The sequence below is a fragment of the Alosa alosa genome, chromosome 18 (genome assembly GCF_017589495.1).
Source record: "Alosa alosa isolate M-15738 ecotype Scorff River chromosome 18, AALO_Geno_1.1, whole genome shotgun sequence".
Classification (NCBI taxonomy): Eukaryota; Metazoa; Chordata; class Actinopteri; order Clupeiformes; family Clupeidae; genus Alosa; species Alosa alosa.
Window position 1 is genome coordinate 10,804,567 of NC_063206.1, and position 22,572 is coordinate 10,827,138.

At 41.0% G+C, this 22,572-nt stretch overlaps 2 protein-coding genes across 7 annotated transcripts; one reads left to right on the forward strand and one right to left on the reverse strand.

The window, feature by feature from the left end:
* The first annotated feature begins 60 nt into the window (after positions 1–60).
* Positions 61–16,947, forward strand: LOC125311829 (protein CC2D2B-like). Of its 4 annotated transcripts, none has more exons than XM_048270185.1 (34): positions 61–585; positions 697–754; positions 911–978; positions 1,062–1,139; positions 1,290–1,401; positions 1,571–1,707; positions 2,078–2,206; positions 2,476–2,673; positions 2,827–2,915; positions 3,046–3,186; positions 4,808–4,913; positions 5,579–5,781; positions 5,886–6,063; positions 6,162–6,315; positions 8,989–9,136; positions 9,449–9,548; positions 10,230–10,418; positions 10,530–10,616; positions 11,358–11,446; positions 11,588–11,767; positions 12,012–12,096; positions 12,396–12,505; positions 12,626–12,722; positions 12,835–12,933; positions 13,551–13,715; positions 13,808–13,834; positions 13,929–14,147; positions 14,602–14,691; positions 14,885–14,998; positions 15,178–15,312; positions 15,630–15,743; positions 15,931–15,989; positions 16,126–16,303; positions 16,672–16,947. In XM_048270185.1, the coding sequence occupies exons 2-34, from the start codon at positions 748–750 to the stop codon at positions 16,861–16,863; spliced, it is 4,077 nt and encodes a 1,358-aa protein (XP_048126142.1). In that variant the 5' UTR covers positions 61–585; positions 697–747; the 3' UTR covers positions 16,864–16,947. The 4 variants fall into 4 exon arrangements, with proteins under 4 accessions (XP_048126142.1, XP_048126141.1, XP_048126144.1 ...); XM_048270184.1 differs by having other exon boundaries at positions 61–205; positions 711–754; XM_048270187.1 differs by having other exon boundaries at positions 61–205; positions 711–754; positions 14,966–14,998.
* Positions 16,948–17,587: 640 nt separating this feature from the next.
* On the reverse strand, positions 17,588–21,414 carry ccnj (cyclin J). Of its 3 annotated transcripts, none has more exons than XM_048270190.1 (7): positions 21,201–21,414; positions 20,978–21,034; positions 20,285–20,375; positions 19,904–20,114; positions 19,416–19,715; positions 18,675–18,834; positions 17,588–18,448 (listed from the first exon to the last, which is right to left on the reverse strand). In XM_048270190.1, the coding sequence occupies exons 3-7, from the start codon at positions 20,351–20,353 to the stop codon at positions 18,109–18,111; spliced, it is 1,080 nt and encodes a 359-aa protein (XP_048126147.1). In that variant the 5' UTR covers positions 20,354–20,375; positions 20,978–21,034; positions 21,201–21,414; the 3' UTR covers positions 17,588–18,108. The 3 variants fall into 3 exon arrangements, with proteins under 3 accessions (XP_048126147.1, XP_048126146.1, XP_048126145.1); XM_048270189.1 differs by having other exon boundaries at positions 20,285–20,405; XM_048270188.1 differs by having other exon boundaries at positions 20,978–21,414.
* Between the last annotated feature and the right edge of the window lie 1,158 nt (positions 21,415–22,572).

Here is a 22,572-nt window from a genome sequence, read left to right on the forward strand (position 1 = left end):
CGGGTGGCAAAGAAAAGTGGGTGACAGGAAATGCGAAACCGCTAAAACCCACCCACTTGCCTATCAACTTTTAGGCTACAACTACACGCAATTTATCTGATGGATAAAGTGGCCAGCATTTCTACAGATTATCATAGTCATTCACCAGAACTGGAAATTGAAATTACATGAATAGATATGTCAGTACTTTGGAAAGAAATAGCTTGTAAATCAACCTTTTTTCCCCATTGTTTAATGTATGTTACATTGACCCTAGCGTTGACTGCCAGACCATCGCGCGCATACCTAAAAAATTAACGTTAGCTGCTAAAAATGTTGGTTAAGCTAACATTTTATCTTTCCTCAACTGTTTAGTTTAGGCTGCTGAAATTGAGTAGGTAACAGCACATGATAACTACAACAGCAACAAAGTATATAACACGTTGATGGTTTTGACAGTGTTGTATTAGTCAAACTGAAGCAAAACAGCATTTAAGCTTTCATTAATTTTCTGTTAGCATCATAGTTACCAAAGGTACCAAAGGTGATGTTCAGATGTCTTTTTAGCTAGTCCTGTGCTTGGTTGTAGTTCAGGGACCAGAAAGGGTAAGGTATTTTTTATATATATATATATATATATATATATATATATATATATATATATATATGGTAGTCTGGTATAGGACTGATTTTTAAGTAATTTAATGAAAATGACAGTCCAATTGTCCAAGGGATAGACTGGCTGAAGAGGATACTAACGTAAGTGAAATGACAGGTGAGTGTATTACTCTTAACTGCATATAAATGATTGTAAGGGCCTGTAGTCAAGAAGTTAATCAACTATGTTCAGTTAATGTTTTTCGGCATGTAAATTTGCTACAGGAGGTAGGATAATAGATCTATTTAAATGCTTCGCTGTTTATAACATCAGAATCAAATTCACCTTCTGTGGAGAACGCAGTTCTCACACTGGAGAGCTCAGAAGAAAACAACTGTGAGGTGAGGCTTTGTTTGTGTTCAGGTCTAATTTCAACACAACTACAGTGCCATAGCCCAAAATAATTATTGTAAATGTTTTGAAGGTATCTGAGGAAGATGCATATAGGTTCTTTTGCCATCCATTTTGTGTGGAGGAAAGGGATTCAAGTGATTCATCCGAGGTAAAACTATAGTATGATTGATGCATTAAACTAATAACCGCTTCTAACTTAACCATTTTCAGTCAGGAATTGGATAAAAGTTGAAGTAAGTAGAACAATACATATTTAATCTCAAATTCAGCAGTACTAAGTTTGTTTGTCATTGTGCAGACAAATTCTGATTTCATTATTGACATTGAGGATGACAGTCCCCTGGTCTCAGGTGTAACAGTGCACACTGAAGTGGACCGAAAGCGTTTGTATGTACCACTGGACACAGCAGGTACTGAAATAACGGATTAGAATTAAATAGTGATCTTTATAATTCCATTATTTGTCCGTGCTGTAGTATATTACAGACAGGAAAAACATAATCTTACATGATAGTTTATCTTGGCAAATTTTGGTATACTTTCTTGACCTTCCCTTGACCTTTTCATGCACTCTGGCAGTGGAGTTGGAAGACATTCTTCCAAAGGGTACTGAGCCACGATTTTTGGATGATGAAGGAATATATGTTTGTGAGAGGATTCAAATGCCGAGGAAAATGTATGACAAAATGTCTCACCGACTTCTTGATCAGCATAAGGTAGGGTCACACAGGTAATATATTTTGTGTTTGTGGAACAAGTGGGATCCTATTTTATTACTTTGAAAGCAACAGTCAACTCAGGTTTGACACATTTTATATTTCAAATGAAGACTTTATACCTCAGAATATGTTTTTTACGTGGCAGGTGATATTCATAGTAATGTGTATAACATAAAACAAACGGAAAAGGGATCCTACATTTTCCAACACAAGCAGAATCAGGAAACCATTAAAGCATTTAAAGCATTAAACCATTTTCAAATCATCTACAGTAAGAGATGTTGGATAGAATAATCACATTGTGTGTGGATTATGTTTTCTTACTTGTTTCTTTGTGTGTATTAATTTATACTCCTTGCATGACTAGGGAGAGTGCTGGTTTGGAAAAGATGGGTGTTTGAATACACTTCCCAACCCGATGAAGAATTACTGGCGAGCTAAAATAGATTTCCCATTTCCAAGCATCTCTGCTGGGTTGACCACTAAGTACATAAAGGTAAGTGTTTCATACAATTGTGCCCACTGTTTGTGACATTTTTGAAGAACATGTCAGATCAGTTGCTTGCTTTCGAGCCATGAGACGCTGTGTCCTCAGGTTCAGGTTTGTTTGCATGTGGTACCAGGTGATTTCATCAGACTAATTCTCCCCATAGCCACTGCGTCCTTCTCAATGCTTCCTCAGTTATAATCTCTTAATCTAGGCAGGCCGAGCTCAGGCCCTCAGATCCTATGCGCTCAACATTGGCCTTGTGTCCCCTTGTTTAGTCTGTGGTGGTTGGAGGTGGTTCAGAGACCAAGCCCGCTACCAGCTGCTGGCAGCTCGACCTGAACTTAATAGGGATCCAGTTCACTCATCACTCCCTGTTCAGCCGTGAGCACGTATTGGCTAGCAGGCTCCTGGGGCTGTGTGAGAGCTACAAGAACAGAAGGGGTATAGACAAGACTACTTACCTACAGGAGAAGGTGCTCTGTCTCATATGCTGTTTGTGTACATTAAGTTGACATCAAAATTGAACGAGGTCTCACCCACAACACTACAAATCTGTGGCTAACAAACTCCACCCATCTATGGCTATAAAGTAATGTATCATTATTATATTGTGTTTTGATTGGCAGCTAAGGGCATTGAAGAAATCAAAAAAGGATATGGATGCTCAAAGTCACACATCTGCCGTAAGATCTAAAGCTTTAAATAGCCAGATCAGGTAAGAATGCAGCAGGAGAAGCAGACATAATTTGAGAAGCCTCTCTCTCCAACCTATAGGAAGGTGTGTTATACTTGGAGACATAATTGTGTGGGTGAGTTTAACTAAAATGTATGTGATTTCTGTGCAGAGAAACTCAGAGGACCTTGCGAGTGATAAAGGAGGAAGATGCTTTGCTGTTGAGAAATATCATAACTACATGGCAGTGTCTGAAAGACCTAAGAACTAGGAACCATTATGTCAGTTCATCTGTAAAACTCCAGTTTCAAAGGTCTGCCTCCCACTAAGTCATTTACAGAACCAAAGTAAAAGGTAACATTACCCTCCTTATCTATGAAGGACAATATGCAGATCTTTTGTTACTGCATACCAGACATGGGGGACTCGAGTCACATGACTTGACTCGAGTCAGACTCGAGTCACATTTTTTACGACTTGAGACTTGCTTGATCAACATGTATAAAAGACTCGATTTGACTTTGACTTGCTATTCATGACTTGAGACTTGACTTAGACTTGAGACAAATGACTTGAAATGACTTGACTTTTTATTTTTTTCATAGATATTAAGGAGTTAACTTTACGATTTTAGAAAATCTGCTTAGGTGCTGTTGCATGCGTCACGCGAGCGAACCTGTCATTGTACCAAGTGACGCGACTTGACAGACCAACAGCAAGTGCCAGATCAAATGAGACAGACTGAGGTAGGCTAACTTGCAAAAATGGAAGGCTCTACGTTTATACCAAAACATAATAATGTTTGGCTTCACAGATGATGTATCTGACAAGTCAAAGGAGAAATGAACAGCAGTCTGCAAGTGTGCAAAATAGCGACATAACCACCATCACATTGATTTTCATCCGAAGTTAGTCGTGTTAGAAACCTAACGTCAAATTTGAGGCATGTTAAGAGTTGGCTTTGAATCTATTATGCTTTTTAGTTAACGCCATATTAGGTTAAAATGTGTGAAATAGCAAAGTGAAACATTTTCTTGTCTAAGTTCATTCTATAGCGAAAATGTTGCCAATGTAACCTAAAGTAAGCGCCTCTCTTTCTCCCTCCCTCTTAAACACATCCCTGTTCCATACGTTACAGCCTAGTAGTAGGCTAACACCAGTAAGTAGGCCTAGCTAACTGCCAGCAATCAGCATAGAAAAGTAGCTTATTTCACATTTTAGGCTTATGTATAATATGACATAGCATTGACGGTCCTAAACCCTTCTAAAACCAATTGCGCTGTCGCGCTTGTCAAACTTTGGCAGTGACGTCGGCGGCAGCGTTTGATTGATTGATTGATTAGTTCACTTTTTCAACATTATTGGTTCCCTGGAGATGTGACAGGTCAGGACAGGTGTAACTTGAACTGTTTGAATATATTTTCATGATTTGATGTAGCTTAGGCTACCTAATATTTGAGGCATATTGAAACAATAATAGGCTATTTGAAAAACATTTGTTTTTATTCGTATACATTTCATCTTATTCTATAAACCATTCAGATGTAGGCTATGTGGCTTGAATGAATGCAATGTCTATTTGTTTGTTACAAATAAAACTTCAGCAGTTCATAACTAGCCTATTGTAGCTTATTTTAAAATGAAAACATGGGTAAATCATCATGAATTTCAATGATTTGGCTATGACTTGACTTGACTTGCTTGACCCAAGCTATGACTTGACTTGACTTGACTTGCTTGACTGTCACAAAAAATGACTTGGACTTGCTTGAGACTTGAAGGTTAAGACTTGCGACTTGCTTGTGACTTGCACACATGTGTGACTTACTCCCACCTCTGCTGCATACATTGTTGGACAGATGTTATCTCATTTCAACTGAATGTGACCTCAGTGCTGTTTAATGACTAGGCTATATTTGCATGTTTATTGACAGAGTGGAGCTGAAAGCAGCAACCAGAGATGGAACATCAGTCCAGTTTGCTACTGAAGGAACACCCACAGACAGCACTGCTGGGAGTACCATAGCAGAAGAGGAGGATGTGGGTGTTTGTGTGGGCTGCATGCTTGGTCACACAGTGTTTATGAACTATAGGGGAAAAAATTATAATATATGCATACATAGTTACACACACACACACAAACATACAGTACATACATACATGTACAGAGCTTCTGTAGCACTATTGAGAAGACGTCGCTGTGCGAAACACATGAATTGTGCCAGTAGCATCGCCGGTGCCAATCCGGCATGATGCCGTGGCCGCAGCTGTCAACCGTTAATTTGGGGCAGCCGTGGCCTACTGGTTAGCGCTTCGGACTTGTAACCGGAGGGTTGCCGGTTCGAACCCCGACCAGTAGGCACGGCTGAAGTGCCCTTGAGCAAGGCACCTAACCCCTCACTGCTCCCCGAGTGCCGCTGTTGTTGCAGGCAGCTCACTGCGCCAGGATTAGTGTGTGCTTCACCTCACTGTGTGTTCACTGTGTGCTGAGTGTGTTTCACTAATTCACGGATTGGGATAAATGCAGACCAAATTTCCCTCACGGGATCAAAAGAGTATATATACTTATACTTATACATACATACATACATGGTTTGATAAAGCTTTGTATTTGGTATAGGCATACCTTGACAGTGCATTATCATTTATCAAAAATGTTAATTTATGCAGCAATAAGGATTTTAAATGATTTTTATGTTCTGCAGGGATCTATTTTTGTGGATGATGACATGATCTTCTCTCAAAACCTTATGAGTGAGGGGTTACAAGATATACTAAATGCCTACAACCGCAAGGAGAGAGCAGGAGATGGCCTCCATCGTACTGCTCCGAGACGAATGAGCCATTTCCCCTACATTCCTGTTCTTAGGATGAATGAGATGATCACTTCTGACTTAAAGTGTGACAGGTAAGATGAATATGCATACGGTATCTGGAAATTTCATATGACCATACAGATCCTCTCTGTTTCTTTATTCACCCATTCGTCCGTTTTCCCATCTCATCTTTTAGCCTAGAATATTGCAGAAGAGCAGCACTGCGTGACAGCAAGATCTCTGTAAAAATATTTTACAACGGAAAACTTGTCTCAGTTACATCTCGGTCACCGTTTCACCATGATTTCAGAGTGAACATTGAGGAGACATTCAATATGCAAGTCACAAACTGGCCGGAAAGCTTGATGCTGGAGGTATATTATAAGCAGAGTGTGTTGTTTTATTACTCTAGTTAAAAATAATACAAAGTAAAGATTTGACAAACTGTTCTGGTGCCCCATAAATGTTTAAGATCCATGAGCATAAGAAGTTCAGGAGCACCCTTCTTGCCAAGGTGTATCTACCGATTCCTCACAGAAATATAACATCTACCAGCGCACCAGTGGAGACATCAGAATTCAGCTCTGACCAGCTTGTCAAAGACTCTTTTACAGGAGTTGGGGGCAGTGAGTAAAATTAATAGTAACAATTCCCAAATTTGAAAAAGCTGTATTTTATCTGTATGTGTGTAATGCAGAGACTAGCCTGGCTAACGCCACCACTTCTCAATGAGACGTGGTCTGGGAACCAAACGTTCATTTTCTCGTATTTGAAAAAAATGCCCAGATCCGTTTATTGGGTGCCACGAATGTCTATCAAATGCGTCTGTGCATAGCTCATCATCGTCTTGCTTTCCCCCCTGTTCTGTGATTGGTTCCCTATCTCAGGCGAAAATTTGCTCCATGGTCTCCAGGCTGCCTTAGCAGCATGAATCAAATCGCGCGCAAGGCAGCATGGGAACACCCAGGCTATGCAGAGACATAATTAAATAGGAAATAACTCTTGGGACAAGAGAGAACATATTAAGTGGCAATTCGCCATAAGAGTATAAAGACTTCCAGCAGACATTTGCAGACACTAATAGACACAATGAAATGTGTTTGTTCTAGTAGTTTGGAATACTAATATATGGTTTGCTATTGTTTTTCTAGTTTGCCATTCTTTTCTTTTATAAGATATGCAGTCACTTCATATACAGTGCTTATAAAAAGTATTCACCCTGGATATTTCCACTTTTAGTGCTTTTATAAATGGAACCTTAATCAGTTTAATTTGACCTTTTTTGCAATATTTGACAAAAAATCCCCTCTTTAATTTTAAAGTGATAGCAGATTTCTACAAAGTAATGTTAATTCATTTAAAATATATAATGCAAAATAAGCGACTACATAAATACCGTATACACCTCCTTAGTAGATGCACCTTTGGCCGCAATTAAAGCATGGAGCCTGCATGGATAGGTCTAATTTAGGCTTGCGCATCTTGATACTGCAGTTTTACTCCATTTTCTTTGCAAAACTGCCCAAGCTCTGTCAGGTTGGAATGGAACAGATTTTCTATAGGACTGAGGTCTGGGCTTTGACTCTGGCTCTCCAGAACCTTGCAGTCTTTAAACCATTTTTGTGTAGTTTACACTTTATGCTTTGGCTCATTGTTAGCCTGGAAATACCCATAGGACCTTTTGGCAAATTTGGGATTTGCTCTGCAGGTCTGTCTGGCCAAGAGGCCATTGAAGCCCATTTCCAATGTCCCTAATACAATCACTAATCCGGCATGGACGTGTATTTCTTTGGAATTGAGTAAACAACTGCATTTAAAACCTTCATTTATAAGATTGCTATACTTTTGAAACAATTTGCTAAGAGTTTAATGTATCAATTTAAGTTTAATTTTACTGCTAGTTGCGCCCCTGCTGGAAGTCATAAATCAATTAACTTTTTCCCGACCCACACCCAATTGTGAAGGTCTGGGTGTTCCCATGCTAGCTCATTGTCTTGCTGGAAAGTAAACGTTCTCCCAAGTCGTAGTTTTCTTGCAGACTGAATCAGATTGTCCCTCCAGGATTTCCATATATTTAGTTGAATTCATTTGACTTTTACCTTTACAAGCCTTCCATGGCCTGGTGTTGAGAAGTCTCCCCACAACATGATGCTACCACAGTCATGCTTCAAATTAGAGATGGTGTGTTTTTGGTGATGTGCAGTGTTTGGTGTCCGCCAAAAATAGCATCTAGTCTGATGACCAAAAGGCTCAATTTTGGTCTCATCAGACCAACAAATCTTCCATTTGACCTTGGAGTCTCCCACATGTCTTTGGGTGAACTTTAGTCGAGATTTAATAAGAGCTTTGCCACTCACCCATAGAGCTTTGACTGGTAAAGAACTCGGGCAAAAGTTGTTGTATGCATTCTCCCATCTCAGCTGCTGAGGCTTGAACTTCTTAAGAGTTGTCATAGGAGAGTTGTCATAGGTGGCTTGGTGGCCTCCCCCACCATCATTCTTCTTTAAGGTCTAAGCGATGTTACCCGGTTTCTAAACTAAAACTTTTTTTTGTCACATTCTGCAAACATCACCTCACCATCCACTTTAGTTGCCTGTGCCCTGAATACACTGTAAAAAAATTCGGTCTCTGGGAATCAAAAACTTCAACAAAAACAACTTAGTCCAGCCTGGACCATAAAAACATCACAAACTGTTCCAGCCAATCACCGACAAGATGCAAGTTTTTGGAGAGTTTCTATTGCACGGGAGGGAGGGGGAGGGAGTAGCGAGCTAGCTCTCTGTTTTGTTTGAATGTCAACAGAAGTGACAATAGCCAACGTTGTTTAGAGCACCTTTAAAACGGTCACTCAGTTTTTAGTGACAGGCTGCTCTAGGCAGATTTGCACATTTGCCATAATCTTTACATTCCTTAATGATGGATTTCCATGAACTCCAGGGGATGTTCAGTGACTTGAACATTTTTTTGTATCCATCCCCTCACCATCCCCTGCATTTCAATAACCTTTTATTTGAGTTGTTTGGAGTGTTCTTTTGTCTCATGGTGGAATTATAGCCAAATTTGTGCTAATAGCCTAATTGTGAGACTATTAGCACCAATTGGCTGGACCGCTGTTATATTATTGTAATAAGCCCAAATTAAATAGACAACGATTCCATTTATTTATATAAAGCAATAACATGGGAAATACCTAAGGGGGTGAATACTTTTTATAGGCACTGTATAGATATTAGTTACTACCTTTATCATCACCAGGCATATGATGTGTATTCAGCGTGAATATTAAAACTGTCTTTCAGATGTATTCTTCAAAATGAACGACAATGACAAGGAGCACATGTGCTTGCTGACCAGTGCAAAGCTGTATTATGTCCTGTCATGGGCAGAGGATGAATGGGGTCTGCCCAAGGCACCCCCTGCAGATCCAGTCCTGCCATCCTTTAGCAGGTGGGCTCATGCCTTTATGTATCAGGCTGGCTATTTATAACCGCCAGTCTGTCTAGATAGATAAAGATAAAAAGATTACTTCTCATACTCATCCACAGTAATCTCCTACACTGAATCCAATCCCAAAAACAGTTCATATCAAATGTTACCACAGTTTTGACATAGCTTACCGGTATTGTAGATTTTAATACTATACTGAAGTATGTGTCTAGCCACTCTGCACTCCTGGGAGAATGGAGACAACACTTTAGCTTGTCATACACATTGCCACCTTAAAAATCCAATCAGACATGTTTTGTTTGGTCACTGTAGCTTGCCGGCCCAGCTAACTAGGAGACAGTTGGAGTGGCTCATGAGGTTGCGGATTGACCCGAATCACCCAGCGAACACTAGTCTCTATGAACTCATGGCGGTTTGTACACACGTCTCAGTTTGATTCCATTTTTTTTTTTTTTTTTAAATAACCATCTTGACAGTTGGTATACGTATACTGTAGGGATAAGTCGTCTACTGCAATGTTCATTTGCAGTTATTCTTCGCCTCCAACTTGTGGAGCAGTAATTGAAACCAATGTGTCAATCAAACAGAATGAGAATCTGAATATGAGCAGGTCTTTATGTACAGCATTCAATCAATGTCATGGAAATCTTTTACTTAATCTAACTTCTGTCTCACAGAATTGTTTTTAAAAAATATATAATAGCATAATGGAGTACATCTGTTGCAGGCACATGTTTCAAAGACGCATATCTCAAGGACCCATATATCAGCAAGACACAACCAATAGTCAGAGACTCGAATGTCTAGAGAAAGAGAAAGACAGTTCAATGAGTCAAAAGTATTAAAAAGAAATATGTTCAAAGTTATGTGCACAGTGCACCTCAAACTTGTTACAGAATCTCAACAACCTTATCTTTCATGATCCAGAGAGTGTTTCAGTACAAAGAAGCTTCAGCAACTTCAACATATATGCACAGTGATGTTTTCTGTGAACAACATAAAGCAATAAAATGTTCATTTTCCATTACACTTACACAAAGGCAAACCTTTTGACCTTTGACGTTGACCTTGCGCCCTGTGTCCACTTTACCAGGAGATGTGCCACATTCAAGAGAACCCTAGTAGCCGTTTCCATCTAGAGTCTGCAGAGGACTACTTCGCCACAGATGAGCAGCTGGATGCCTCCCGACGCTTCGGCCTCTTGCGCCTGAGGAGCCAGCGCGCCATCCCTTCTCGTCCCATCCCCCTGCACGACTGGCAAATCCCCCCGGCCTTGACAGAGGTGGGCCTTCAAGTAGAACCTGTGCAGTCTTATTCATATGTATATGTATATATGTGTACGGTTGGCATCACAGGCTTCTGTTGTTATTGGCTATATTGTGTCCTGATGAAGGATTATGAAGGATGCCACAATGAGCCGCCCAGAGAGACAGACTGCATCACAGCACAGAGGAAGTGGGCCATCCAGTATTTTCAGAAGGTTGGGAGGAAAAAAAGCTTGAAAACTTTAAATTTGACGTTTCCTCAATTCTTGATTGTGGTTAGAATGTTGTCTTTGATTTCTACAGTTATAAGGTAAGAATGCATTGTTCTCTGTTGCAAGGCAAGAAAGCTCTGTGGCAGTGAATAAAGAGTTGTTTAGTTTTGCTTTTTATACCCACTTGTACTAGAAAAAGGCACAATCAATCCAAAACTCTATTTTTGATCACTTAACTCCTACATGTACACTGAATCACTGCATATTTCTGTGTATTTTGTGTGTGTGTGTGTGTGTGTGTGTGTGTGTGAGAGAGAGAGAGACAGACACACACATATAATTTTAGCCACTCCTTACGCTGTTAAAAAACAGTGTGACTTTGTGAGAATGTTTTCATGCATACACTTTAGAACATCACCAATCAGATCAGTGCAAAGCACATCCCGAATGTGCTTCTAATCTCTTTGAAATGTCTGTGTGAATGTCACAGACCTACTGTATAATAGTCTCAAGCTTTTTTTGATGTATAGACCCTTTCAAGAGAGTTCCATTATCAGCATCATAGTTGGCCCCACAAGACTTCCTTTTTAACATTCCATATGTTATCTTAATGCAGAGGAAGTAAATTGGGTCCCAAATAGAACATTCAAGCATTGTTTTTGTTTTTATTGTTGAAAGGGTCTATATTTGCTTGGACACTTTAGACTGAGAGTGACATTCATGTATTCTTCTGCTTTGTTCTAGTTGGTGAGTGGTGTTCAGAAAGACCTACACCACATGGACAAAAAATACAATCTGTCTGATATCGTCAGAGAGGTTGAGCGATTCCAAATGTGAGTGAAAGCCATACCCTTCAAACCACATCTTAAAGTATCTGCTATCTGATGTCCCTCCTCTTCAATTCTTTACCAGCGTGAACGCACAAAAAGCCGTCATCGTTTCTTATGCAGACAGTGTATGACTTCCTCTTTTAGTCCGCCTCTGCCTGACCCACCTCCCAGCAATATGAACACGCGCAGGCCATCGCAGCAGTTGAGGCCAAGCCGTCAGAATAATAAGGGTGTCCCTCCTGGCCTGCTCTCCGACGGAGATCTGACGATCCGCGTCGATGTCCAGAGGGCTGTAAACTTACCCATCCGACAGCAGACATATCAGTACAGTTCCTGTGCACTCACACTTAAGTTTAATGTACTGCACATTACAAACACAGGATGCATGCATATGTTATGGCATACCTAATGGCAAATGTGATGTATTACATGCAGTATACGTGTGATGTTTATATGGAAACAGATTAGCATTAAACATTTTACAGTGAATGGTATCATGTTAGATACCCACTCAAAGTTGTGTTATTAAAGATGATTGGTCAGCTTTAATTTGTTGTCTATCTAACAGTCATATGGAGAATCGTGGACCCTACTGTGGTCTGTCCAGCGGTAAACAGTTCTTCATTCGCTGGACACATAAAGATGACTTACAGGTGCAGTAGCAGCAACAGGCCTTTAGGACATCTCTGTGGTGTTGATGTGATGTTCCTCAGACATGACACAATATAGTTGACAGGAACAAAAAGTCCTTGAGCTGGTTTTGAAGCCCCCTGATTACCATGGCTACAGCCCACAGACTGCTTAAGTAAATAGGGCACTGTTTCTATGGTGATTGGTTTCATTTCAATTTTAGATGTGGGAGGATTATGTCCTGAAATGATACGTTGTTGTTCTTTATTTAATTTAGAGCGTTTATGATTTTGGAAACTGAAATAGTTTGCATTTTCTTCAGGATCAGCTTCAGCCTTTTGCTGAGGTGAAATTTCAACGCTCGTCATTTGAGACCAACATCGCAGAAGGACCTGACCCAATCTGGAGAGAGGAATTCTGCCTTGACTTCAGGCATGCCTTTCTGATGACATCGTCAGATGCAGCATAGCCGCAACAGTTCCCCATTCAGTTTGTGCATATCTGTCATTTCTGTGAAATTGCATGCCACTGATTTGTCGTCTCTTGTCTCAGCTCCCCGGATGGTGACTACAGCCACACCGGTCTAGCCAAGGTTCAGGATGACATCATCATCAACGTCTTTGATGTGGTGTCATTTCAACTGACGGAGGTGTGAATGGGGGGGCAGAATAGATATCTCCTTTTCAGCTGAATTACCCCATGAATGCATTACAGGGAGGTTAAATGAAGAACACTAATCCAGTGTCTCTCTCTGATGACAGAGACACACACTGAGGGGCTGTGGAACACAGACCTTCTTAGGCAAGCAGTGGCTGGGCTCTGTGAACATCCCCTTCAGGGCTCTGCTGAAACAGTCAAAGGTGCGTCTTCCCCCCTTTCACCATCGCACATCAGCCACCACAAGAGAGAGCTTACGGAAAGCACAGGATGTGAACGGATGGAAGATCACCGCTTAAATTCTGCCCCTTCAAACGCTGGAGGCCGCGTAATGAATCAGCAGGGAGCTTGATCGTCCTGCGTCATTCATGCCGATCGTCGGTGTGATTCACATCGGTAGCCCACCTCTCTCGCCCTCCTACCTCTGTTTGTCAACTGCCGTCGAGGCCACAGCTGTGTGGGCGCTGGGTTTCCGTGGCAGCGGCACACTTTCACACAGAGGCACCACACATATTCATGCCCACACTCTTCAGTCGATTTCAACATTTAGACACTAAAAGACATCACTTGCTGCGTTAGTTGACATGCGTGACACGCTTATCATTGCTTATAGCACTGTGCATATCCTAAATATGTTATGACAGCTTAACTGTTTTGGTGATCTGTTCGTATGCTGATTTTGGAAATTCCCTGGATTCACATAAAATTGTCATTTCGGTGTTTATTCAGTATATTGTATGCACATTTACCCATTTTGTGACCCAGTTTGCATGTGTGAACAGCTAAATGAATTTGTGTAATTCTGTTTTAATGCTATCAGATCAGCTGCACTTTCAAAATCAACACACCCCCTGCACTGCTGGGCTATACGTGGTCTAGGAACGACTTTCACAGTAACCCAGCAAAACAACGGAAAGCCAGTTACCTCACTGTCTACATCGTCCTTGACCCGCCTATCTCTTCTCAGGAAGACCTGTCAAACATGGTTGCCATAATGCTGTTTTTTTCTCTAAAATAAAAATGTGTGTGTGTGTGTGTTTCCATTGTAACTAGTCTTTCTCTCTCTGTATCACCCAGGACATTGATCAGAAGCGTTTGTGGGTGGTGAGTGTGACTGCTGTCTTTCGTAGGAGAATTCACATTTATTCTCTCCGTACTGTACAACACGATGTTGACCACGTTGTGTTTTTCGTGTCAGTTTCCGAGCCCAGTAAGCGATGCTGATCTCGTGCTGGCAAAACAGTTTGAGAGTGCGTGCAGAGCTGTGGGCAAGAAGAGGAGGTTCTTCAGCACTGTAGTGAACAGTGAAGGACAGCTGGTTCTGGCCACCAAGTTCATCAGACCTCTCCGACCTCCACCGGAGGTCCTGCACATTGATGACGAGGAGGAGCAGCGTCAGAGCAAATTAGCTTCCTTGGTAAAGCATGTGACTACCCGCACACGTTGACGTTGATAATGTATTGGCATTAAACTAGGCACTCAAAAGCTGCCTGGTGTTAATGCTCTAATAATCCAATATATATATATGAGTGTACTGTATACTGTATGTTCAATGTGGATATACATATTCATAAGTATGGGATTAGCGTCAGGGGAATGGCTTCAGCCGATCCCAGGAATAACTTCCACACACACTGTCCAGAAATCACTTTCCCAGAGACAACTAATATACAGTCCTCCACATTCATATTGCTGTGTCCGGTAGGGAGCCTGTAACTGATTACTAAAACAAGATTACCATAGGATATTATAATGCATAATACATTATAATATATTAAGACATATTCAATATGTATGTTCTCAGGTATATATATTTGTAAGGAAACATTGTGTGAGAACAAAATGCCTATCTATTTCCCAACTTTCTACAGAAGAAAATAGCTGCCTTTGTGTCTTTGATTCCTGTTTTGCCAAGTTCATCTGAAGTGGGAGACTATGGAGAGATGTGGCTCACCTCGGAGGTACTCTCACTGGATGCAATGTGATCTGCTCACATCAATGTAAAACTAAATATCTGTTACAGATAGTCACAGACTTGTTATTATTTTCAATAAGCTGAAGTTTGTGAAGGGGATTTTTTTTAGCACTGAAATTGTGTTTAAATATTCCATGCTCAGTTAAACATAATTGTCTTTGTGTCTGAAAACCTGACAGCAATGCTTGGATCTAGTCATTGGGAACAGTGTCAGTTTAGCCGTTCTCCTCTGCAACTTCTTTCTGTATTTAAAAATACAGGCATGGGTTCTTCTAGGCACATCAATTATAGAGGTAAGCTAAATGAAATTGAAATGACATCCATTTTAGTTATCAGAAGAGACCTCTACCACTTCTACCTTTGATACAGTTTTCTCAAATTTATTTTGCAATTTAATCACATGATGTAGTAGGCTAATAGACTAAAGAACTGACTGAACTGATCTTAACTGACATCACCATCTTCTTCTCAGGGTGAGACGGCATATGTTTTAACCACTGGTTGCGCTGGTGATTTGGTGTGGAATCCAAAAGATGGGAAACACTACAGCTTATATGATGCATACTGTCCAATCATAAAAATGGACTGTGTGGTCAGCGGGAGAAATGTACAGTATATATGTGTTGTCTTTCAATGTTTTAGTTTATTTCAGAAGATTTTCTTACATTTATTTATTTTTACATGTTTACAGTGCCTTGTATTTTACAAACATTGGCCTTATTTTTATGTCATGATTTCCTTTGGGTATATGGGGTCAGAGTTCTTACGAAACAACTTTCAGTGAGGGGTGTAGAACTGAGACAGAGAGGCAGTAGTGTTTATCTTGTCACACACCATTGCCTTGCACCGCATTGTGGTTTTGCCACTGCCTGCCTGTGTCACCGGAGATAAACAAGCATGTCTTTTGTTTTTCGTGCGTTGAAGGTGTGGTTTTATAAGAGTAAAGAACGTGCAATGCCGCAAGACTTTGAGCTGTCAGAAACTTCTACATGGATTGCTTTGTTCTCAGGAGACCCCCCAGCAAAGCCAGCAGAAGAGGTAAGTCTTAACCATCCTATGTAATTACCTGTGAAACAGTGATATCATGTGGCCAAATTAGGTACTGCAAGCAGAACACAATTGTTTTGTTATTTTGGTTCTTTAAATTGCCATTGTGTATTTAGATAATAAAAATAATTGGGTGTGCTTTAATAATTATTTCTTTTGCACCTGTACAAAATGGAAGTCCCCTGTAATCCAGTATCGCCTGCCTCAGTCAGAGCTTGTTGAAGTATTACAAAGAAGGTTGGTTTAAACCAGAGGAGGGTCTTTAAAATAAGCATCTGTATGATTAATAATTATGCTCTTGAGTAAGGAATCTCTATAAACATTTGTTTTGCAGACATCATGTCTTTCTGAGTTGTGTGCTTTTGCTTGATAGGATGGAGAAGCATTTGAAGCAGAGATTGATGGAATGGCGGAGTCCTCATCCAACGCGGTGGAACAGGCGCCTCTCGATCCTGCTAAGTGAAATCCTGCCCAAGTTTGAGATGCTGGACGACACCTCTTCCATGGAGGAAGAGCTTTACACACTGCCCGTCCAGATGAGTGACTTTAAGGTGAGGCTGAGACTTCTAATCACTCATTTGGGGATTGTAGCTTTAAATATCTCATCGTTGACACCATACTTTGAAGTTGATAAGCAGATAATAAACATCAGTAGGAACTATAGATTCTTGAGAAAAATTTGACTGGAATTTACATCTACAACTTAGCAACCTTCCTATAAAAACATCATTTGTTTCAGATTCTTTTTTATTTGTGTCACAACACATTAATATTCCCAGTAATGCCAAGGCGACATTTGTGTCAGCCTTATTTTGTCTGTGACCTTAATCAAATGCGACCAGCATTATTGTGTTAGACTAGACTAAAAAAAAAAAAATAGCATAACACTGTACATGAACAATGCATCCTTTGTATTTAGGTGACAGGCATGACCCTTCATATGGCTTTCACTAATATGGATGCTGTGACAGAACGAGTCCAGAACGCCCAGATCCACAGTACAGAGATCCCCGGGACCGAGTTTGCACTCTTGGTTTACATCCACCCCTACCCAAACGACATCTTGTCTGTCTGGGTCCTCCTAGCATCACTAGTAGTGCAGCAGCGATGAGCATTCTACCAGCCTCCATGTTAAGATGAACTGGGGGTATTCCAAGTACGTGGTTTAGTGACAAACCTAGGTAGGTTAACTCAGATTAAGTGGTAAACCTCCTTCAACCAGAGCCCTATGGCATTGTTTTGTTGAAGCCGTACAGCTCTTCTATTAGGAGGTTTGCCACTTACTCGGAGTTAACTTACCCAGGTTTGTCACTAAACTACATACTTGGAAAACCCCCCTGAAGTAACCATATTTGGCCTCCGTTCATTTGAACTCTTATCTAGAGATGAGGGTAGAGATCACCAGCATTGGTCGTTGAGACTACTCTTCTACGGGCAGTCAATGCCGTTTTTGTTTGCCAAAGAAGTGCAGACGGGCAACAAGGGATGTTCTAGGGGGAATGTAATAGCCAATGAAATCTTTGTTTTAAATGTTAGTATTTGTGTTGGCTCTCTTGGTCATTGTTGTAGCCTATATCATTTTACCAAATTGCCCTGTCACTATGAAATGTTAATATCCCTTGTTTGAAATGAAATACATCGTGATTGCTCAGAGTCCCTCTGTAAATACTCTATCAGATACTCTTTCAGACATCAAGTGAATATAGACGTAAGTCAAAGTCAGCGGTCAAAAAAAGCCCACATATTCTAAGATGTTAGAAACAATCATAGTGAAAACAAACCTCAAGACGACAACTTGACACGAGCAAAAATGAAAGTAATTTAGGGGGTATGTCTGAGCTGTTCATAGTCACCCTGCCGTGTTTTTATTAAAAACATAATGAATCAAAGTGCACTTGGTTTGGTTCACAGGACAACAGTCTACATTCAATGCTTCTGAGGTAGCAGCGCACAAAAAAACAACTAGACCTACTTGTAAAAATGGCTTTACACCTATGTTTCTCGTGAAGTCTGCATTGAAAAATACACTTTAACATAATCACATGATTTCCTGGAAGAGAGGTAAACAAAACCCCACAAAAACAATCAGTGGATTAAAGGCAAAAAATAAACAGTTACTATTGCACCTATGCACATTTGCATGCCCTGACTTTGTACAGCACCAAATGTAATGCTGAAAAAACACTTCTTTACCAGTTGCCTTCTGTTTCTGCCTTCTGTCATTTTTTTTTTTTTTAAAAGAACATTGCTTAGCAGCTGAAATTAATCAGTTAATCCTTCCAGTCAGAGGTAAGATGGTGGTGGGGGTAGCTTTGTAACCTTGACTTAATCATGTCCACACCTGTCATGGCCACAATCACCTCTCAAACTGGGGGGTGGCACAGGTATACAGTGCGTTCAACTGATAGCCCCGGGAGGGCAGGTTCCCCTTTGGGTCCAGTGGAGCGGAGATGGTCTGCCCCTGTCCCAGGGTGCCGCTGGATTGCAGCGTGGTGGCGTGAGTCAGGTAGGGGGATGGCCCATGGGCCTGGGAGAGCCCAGGCTGCGAATGGTTTGGCTGGGTGTACTGCAGCGCGGACCTCTGGAGGTACTGAGCGGTGCTCTGGGGCTGTGTCTGGAACACCACCTGGGAGGCCTGGGACGTCGAGTGCTGGCACTTTTGCTTGTTCGCCTCTTTCAGGTCACCGTCGTGAGCACTGAGAATGGCAGAATCGGAACAGAGTTAGTTTTGCATTCTACACTTTCTGGCAGTGTGCAGGTGCAGCATTTTCAACCTGGTTATCCAAACAACACCTCTATCAACCTACCACTATATGAGAAAGAAATAATGTAATGCTGTATTATCACTGCAGAGTCAGTTGAGGGTGAGGGTATCACTAGTGACACATTAGTATGTGCATGGCTCAGAGACCAATTACTCACACAAGTAACCTCTCAACACAGGGCACCAAGTGTTCCCATGGGTACAGGGTGAGGTGGTGGAGACGGCTGGGCCACGTTGGGGACAGGTGCAGGACGATGCGAGAGGCTGCCACGCAAGCAGCCGCCACCAAAGACGGCGCAAAGCTTAGGAAAAGGTGGTCTGAAAACAAAGAAAAGGGGAAAAAATGAGGATCAGTTGAGCGGTCACACAGGAATGACTTAACTGCTGCTCACAAGGCCTTGAGGATGCATCCTAACATTGGAATTGAAGAAAAAACTTCTAAAATCCTAACTGCATATGAAAGCTTACTTGAAAATCTAACCCTGCACTTTACACTAGCCACAAAGCCAGGAAGGAACCAAATACTATGTGAAATGCTATCTTGGAGAAAAGAGTCCAGACAGCAAAACAGCAATTCACAGCAAAGAATATATAATGTGGATCCATTTTGCATACTTGACATGACCATCATACCAGTAATACACATACGTAGCATTTATGCATAAGCAGTCTTTCTGAAACCTGTTTGTGCTTGTTTACATAAAATACTGAAACAGTCCACGTTCACCTCAGGTCTTGCATGGTCTTGCATGGTCTTCCATTTGTCAAGAGACAAGCAACATTCACAATAGTATACAATAGACTTGAAGTTTACTATGTACAGTAATAACGATCATATTTTCATTCATTTAGTGCCCTTCCTAGAGGTACAATGGATTTAACAACAAGGAATCACTCACCCTGTAATGAGACCTCTAGGAAATAGTCTGCATACTTGCTCATGTAAAGAACCGTCTTCTCCAGGCAGACCATGGGCCAGCCATCATGCAGGTCCCCTTCATGGACTGCTATTGACAAATAATACTCAATGAAGTGGGCAGCTGTGGGGAGGTACAGGTTCCACTGGAAGCTCTCCAGGAGCAGAAGTTCCATATGTAAGAGTCCCTGCCTGCTCAGGACCAGGCTCATGGAGCTCATGCAACCTAGGCTGTTCAGTGTTTGTAGCTTGGGGACTCTGTCTTCTCGCTCCTCAAACTTGCCTGAAGACATAAAAGAAAGATTGTGATTGGATTGGTCCAGATCATCAAATACAAAAATAGCCTAAAAGAATTATGAAACCAATTAACATGTTCTGATGAAGACATAAGGTGCATGAATGCATTTGTGTATTCATTCAACCACTGATTGCACATAATGGGCACATATTTTAATAAAAAGAAAATCTTACTAGCCAAGAGTAAACAGGATAGGGCGACGATGTGAAGCTGCTGCACAGAGATGTCATAGCGGTCCATGAAGAGATCCAACAGGTAAACTGCAAGGTGCCTGGCTGCTGGGCACAGCTTGAAGCGATTGCTCACTACTGCTATGAGGTCAGCAAAATAGCGCCTCAAGTTGAGTTGTGGAGACTGACCTTTGTAAACAGGCAGCTTGAGCTCCTGGAATAGTCAAACAAGTAGGCCTATGGTTTAAAATGTTGCATGCACTGAATGGGCCTAATGATTCACATATCATAAGAAATAGCCCATGAAGTCATAACAAGCAGCATAGGGAGGGAAAGTGAAACCAATAGGCTATACATTTCAGATGTAGGCTTTCAGCCTTTTACCTTGAGGCGGAGAGCCTGGTGTATGTCTCCTGCAAGTTGTCCTTTCCACCATTGGCCCTCAAGCTCCATTGAATTAAATGTGTCGGGCTGCCTGAAAAAAAATGCAGCACCAATAGGTAGGCTACATCAAGTTCATGGAGGCTATTTTTACTTTGGGAGAATGAATGCCATTTTCAAGTGGGTCAGTGAGTGTCCTCAGCTGAACCCATGACATGGTCAAAACGCCTTGATTGTACGCATCGGAGGCGTGCAAAATTCAAGATTTATATTAGCCTCAAAATTGTCTACTCTGGATAGAAAAATCTGATGCAAGTTGATCATATAAACAATACGAAGAGACCATTATCCAAGAGCTTACTGACCTACATTTATCTATGCCACCTAGACCTAGACCGATGGGAGTTATGAATGGACTGGATGAGTAGCCGAAGCGAAGGCCTTTGAGACAGGAACAAAGTTAAAAGTTACTCTGTAAAGTTAGGCTAGGCCTACTCTGTAAAGTTACATTGTAGTCTATCACACTCGCTCAAAGCTACTCAGCACTGGTGCGACTAGGTTGGCACAGTGGCCAAAATCATACATTCAGCGGTCATAGTGGGCATAATTTTGTTTCAGCCAAACTGGTCTGTCTGTCTGTAGCTTTTCAACAAAATGTTTCACGATCAATTTAAGTAGACACCCACAAACACTTACCCCCAAACATGGACTCACGACTACGTTCGAGGACGAACGCGCTGAGTTCTGAAGAGTCTTGAAGAGTAAAACAATGTTGACAATGAACCACGAAGTTTACGGTTTCATTGTCTAAGTTTACAATAAGCAAGACTGGAACACATGGAGTGGCTATACTCTACCAATGGGATGTTCCCTTACACTCTGAACTTCCTAACAAACGCCCAATCAGACGTAGACTTACTTTGAGGCACAATCAGGGCCGAATCTCATTTTCTTCACGTTTGGCATACCGGCTAGTCACAGCTTAAATACTGGTTGTGTAACTTGTCACAAGAAAACGCCACATAAGATAATAATACCACTCAATTTTGGGGTTTGTCAGCTTTGGAAAAACTTCGATGTCTTCTCGAAAAGTCTCACGGTCCAGTTAAAGTCTGGAACCGCCTCCCATGAGCAGAACAGGAAGTTATTAGGAACAACCCCCCACCCACCCCAGTTGGTAAAGTGTGATGATGGAAATGATGCTGGCTTGGGTTTCTAAAACAGATAGGCCTATATAGAGTACTGATCAACCTCAACACACATGGTCAAATTGTTCACTTCTAATGCATAGGATGAAGCACCTTTAAGCATATTTATGAAATTGAGTAGCCTAAAAAACCAAGGCGATAAAACAAAAACAAAAAAAAATACATCATGTCAAATTGCTGCCTATGTCCAAGCTGGTTTCCACAGTCAATATAGCCAAAAGAAATGAAAATGTGGCTAAACTAAAGAATCATGTCTGAAACCATCATCAACATTAGGCATGCACTAGTCTAATTTCAAAAACAAAAAACACCTACTCAACAGGTTGAAAAGAAAATGGAATATAATTGAAAATTGAAAATGTTATTTTATTTTGTGTTAGCCTTTATTGTTTATTAGATCATCTAGACATGTCAGTGTAACAGAATTCGGTTAGGTTGAAATAAACCTCACTAGCTGCTATGTCTACAACATTGAATTAATGCTTGACACCTTTAAGAACAGAATAACCATTTCTATGATGTGCATGCTGTGTTCATCTCATTCTGCTCTCAATGTATACCACAAATGTGATCTGAACTACATGAAATATGTGATGCATTATATGCCCTACGCCTCTAAAATTATGGCAGTCTCTAGGTCCAATGTAGAAGTGAAAGCAGCCCTATTACACAGCCTAACAATAATGTCCATGTTTGCTCTGCTTATGGAATTTACTGAGCTTGGCAGTGTAATGGTATTCTGGGCAATCTGCCTGGATGTGTAATAACAGCCGAGACATCCACAAACCCTAATGCTGGGCACTGAAGGGTTTAACAACGCCTCGATGACAGAAATGAGAGAAAATAGGATCTAAGTGGTAGGCGACACAAAAGGATGTTTAAAATGCAGAAAATCAAGCAGATATTCTATCCACACATCATTCAGACAAGACTTACACTGCATTAGCCTTGTCCTTTGTATCAAGTTCAACTGAGCTAGTTTTATTTACTTTTATTTACTTTTTTTGGTCTTTAAGTGCTGTGCCTGTGGCTGACTTCAGTAGCATTAGGCAACAATGTAACAATATTACTGTCAGGGAATTA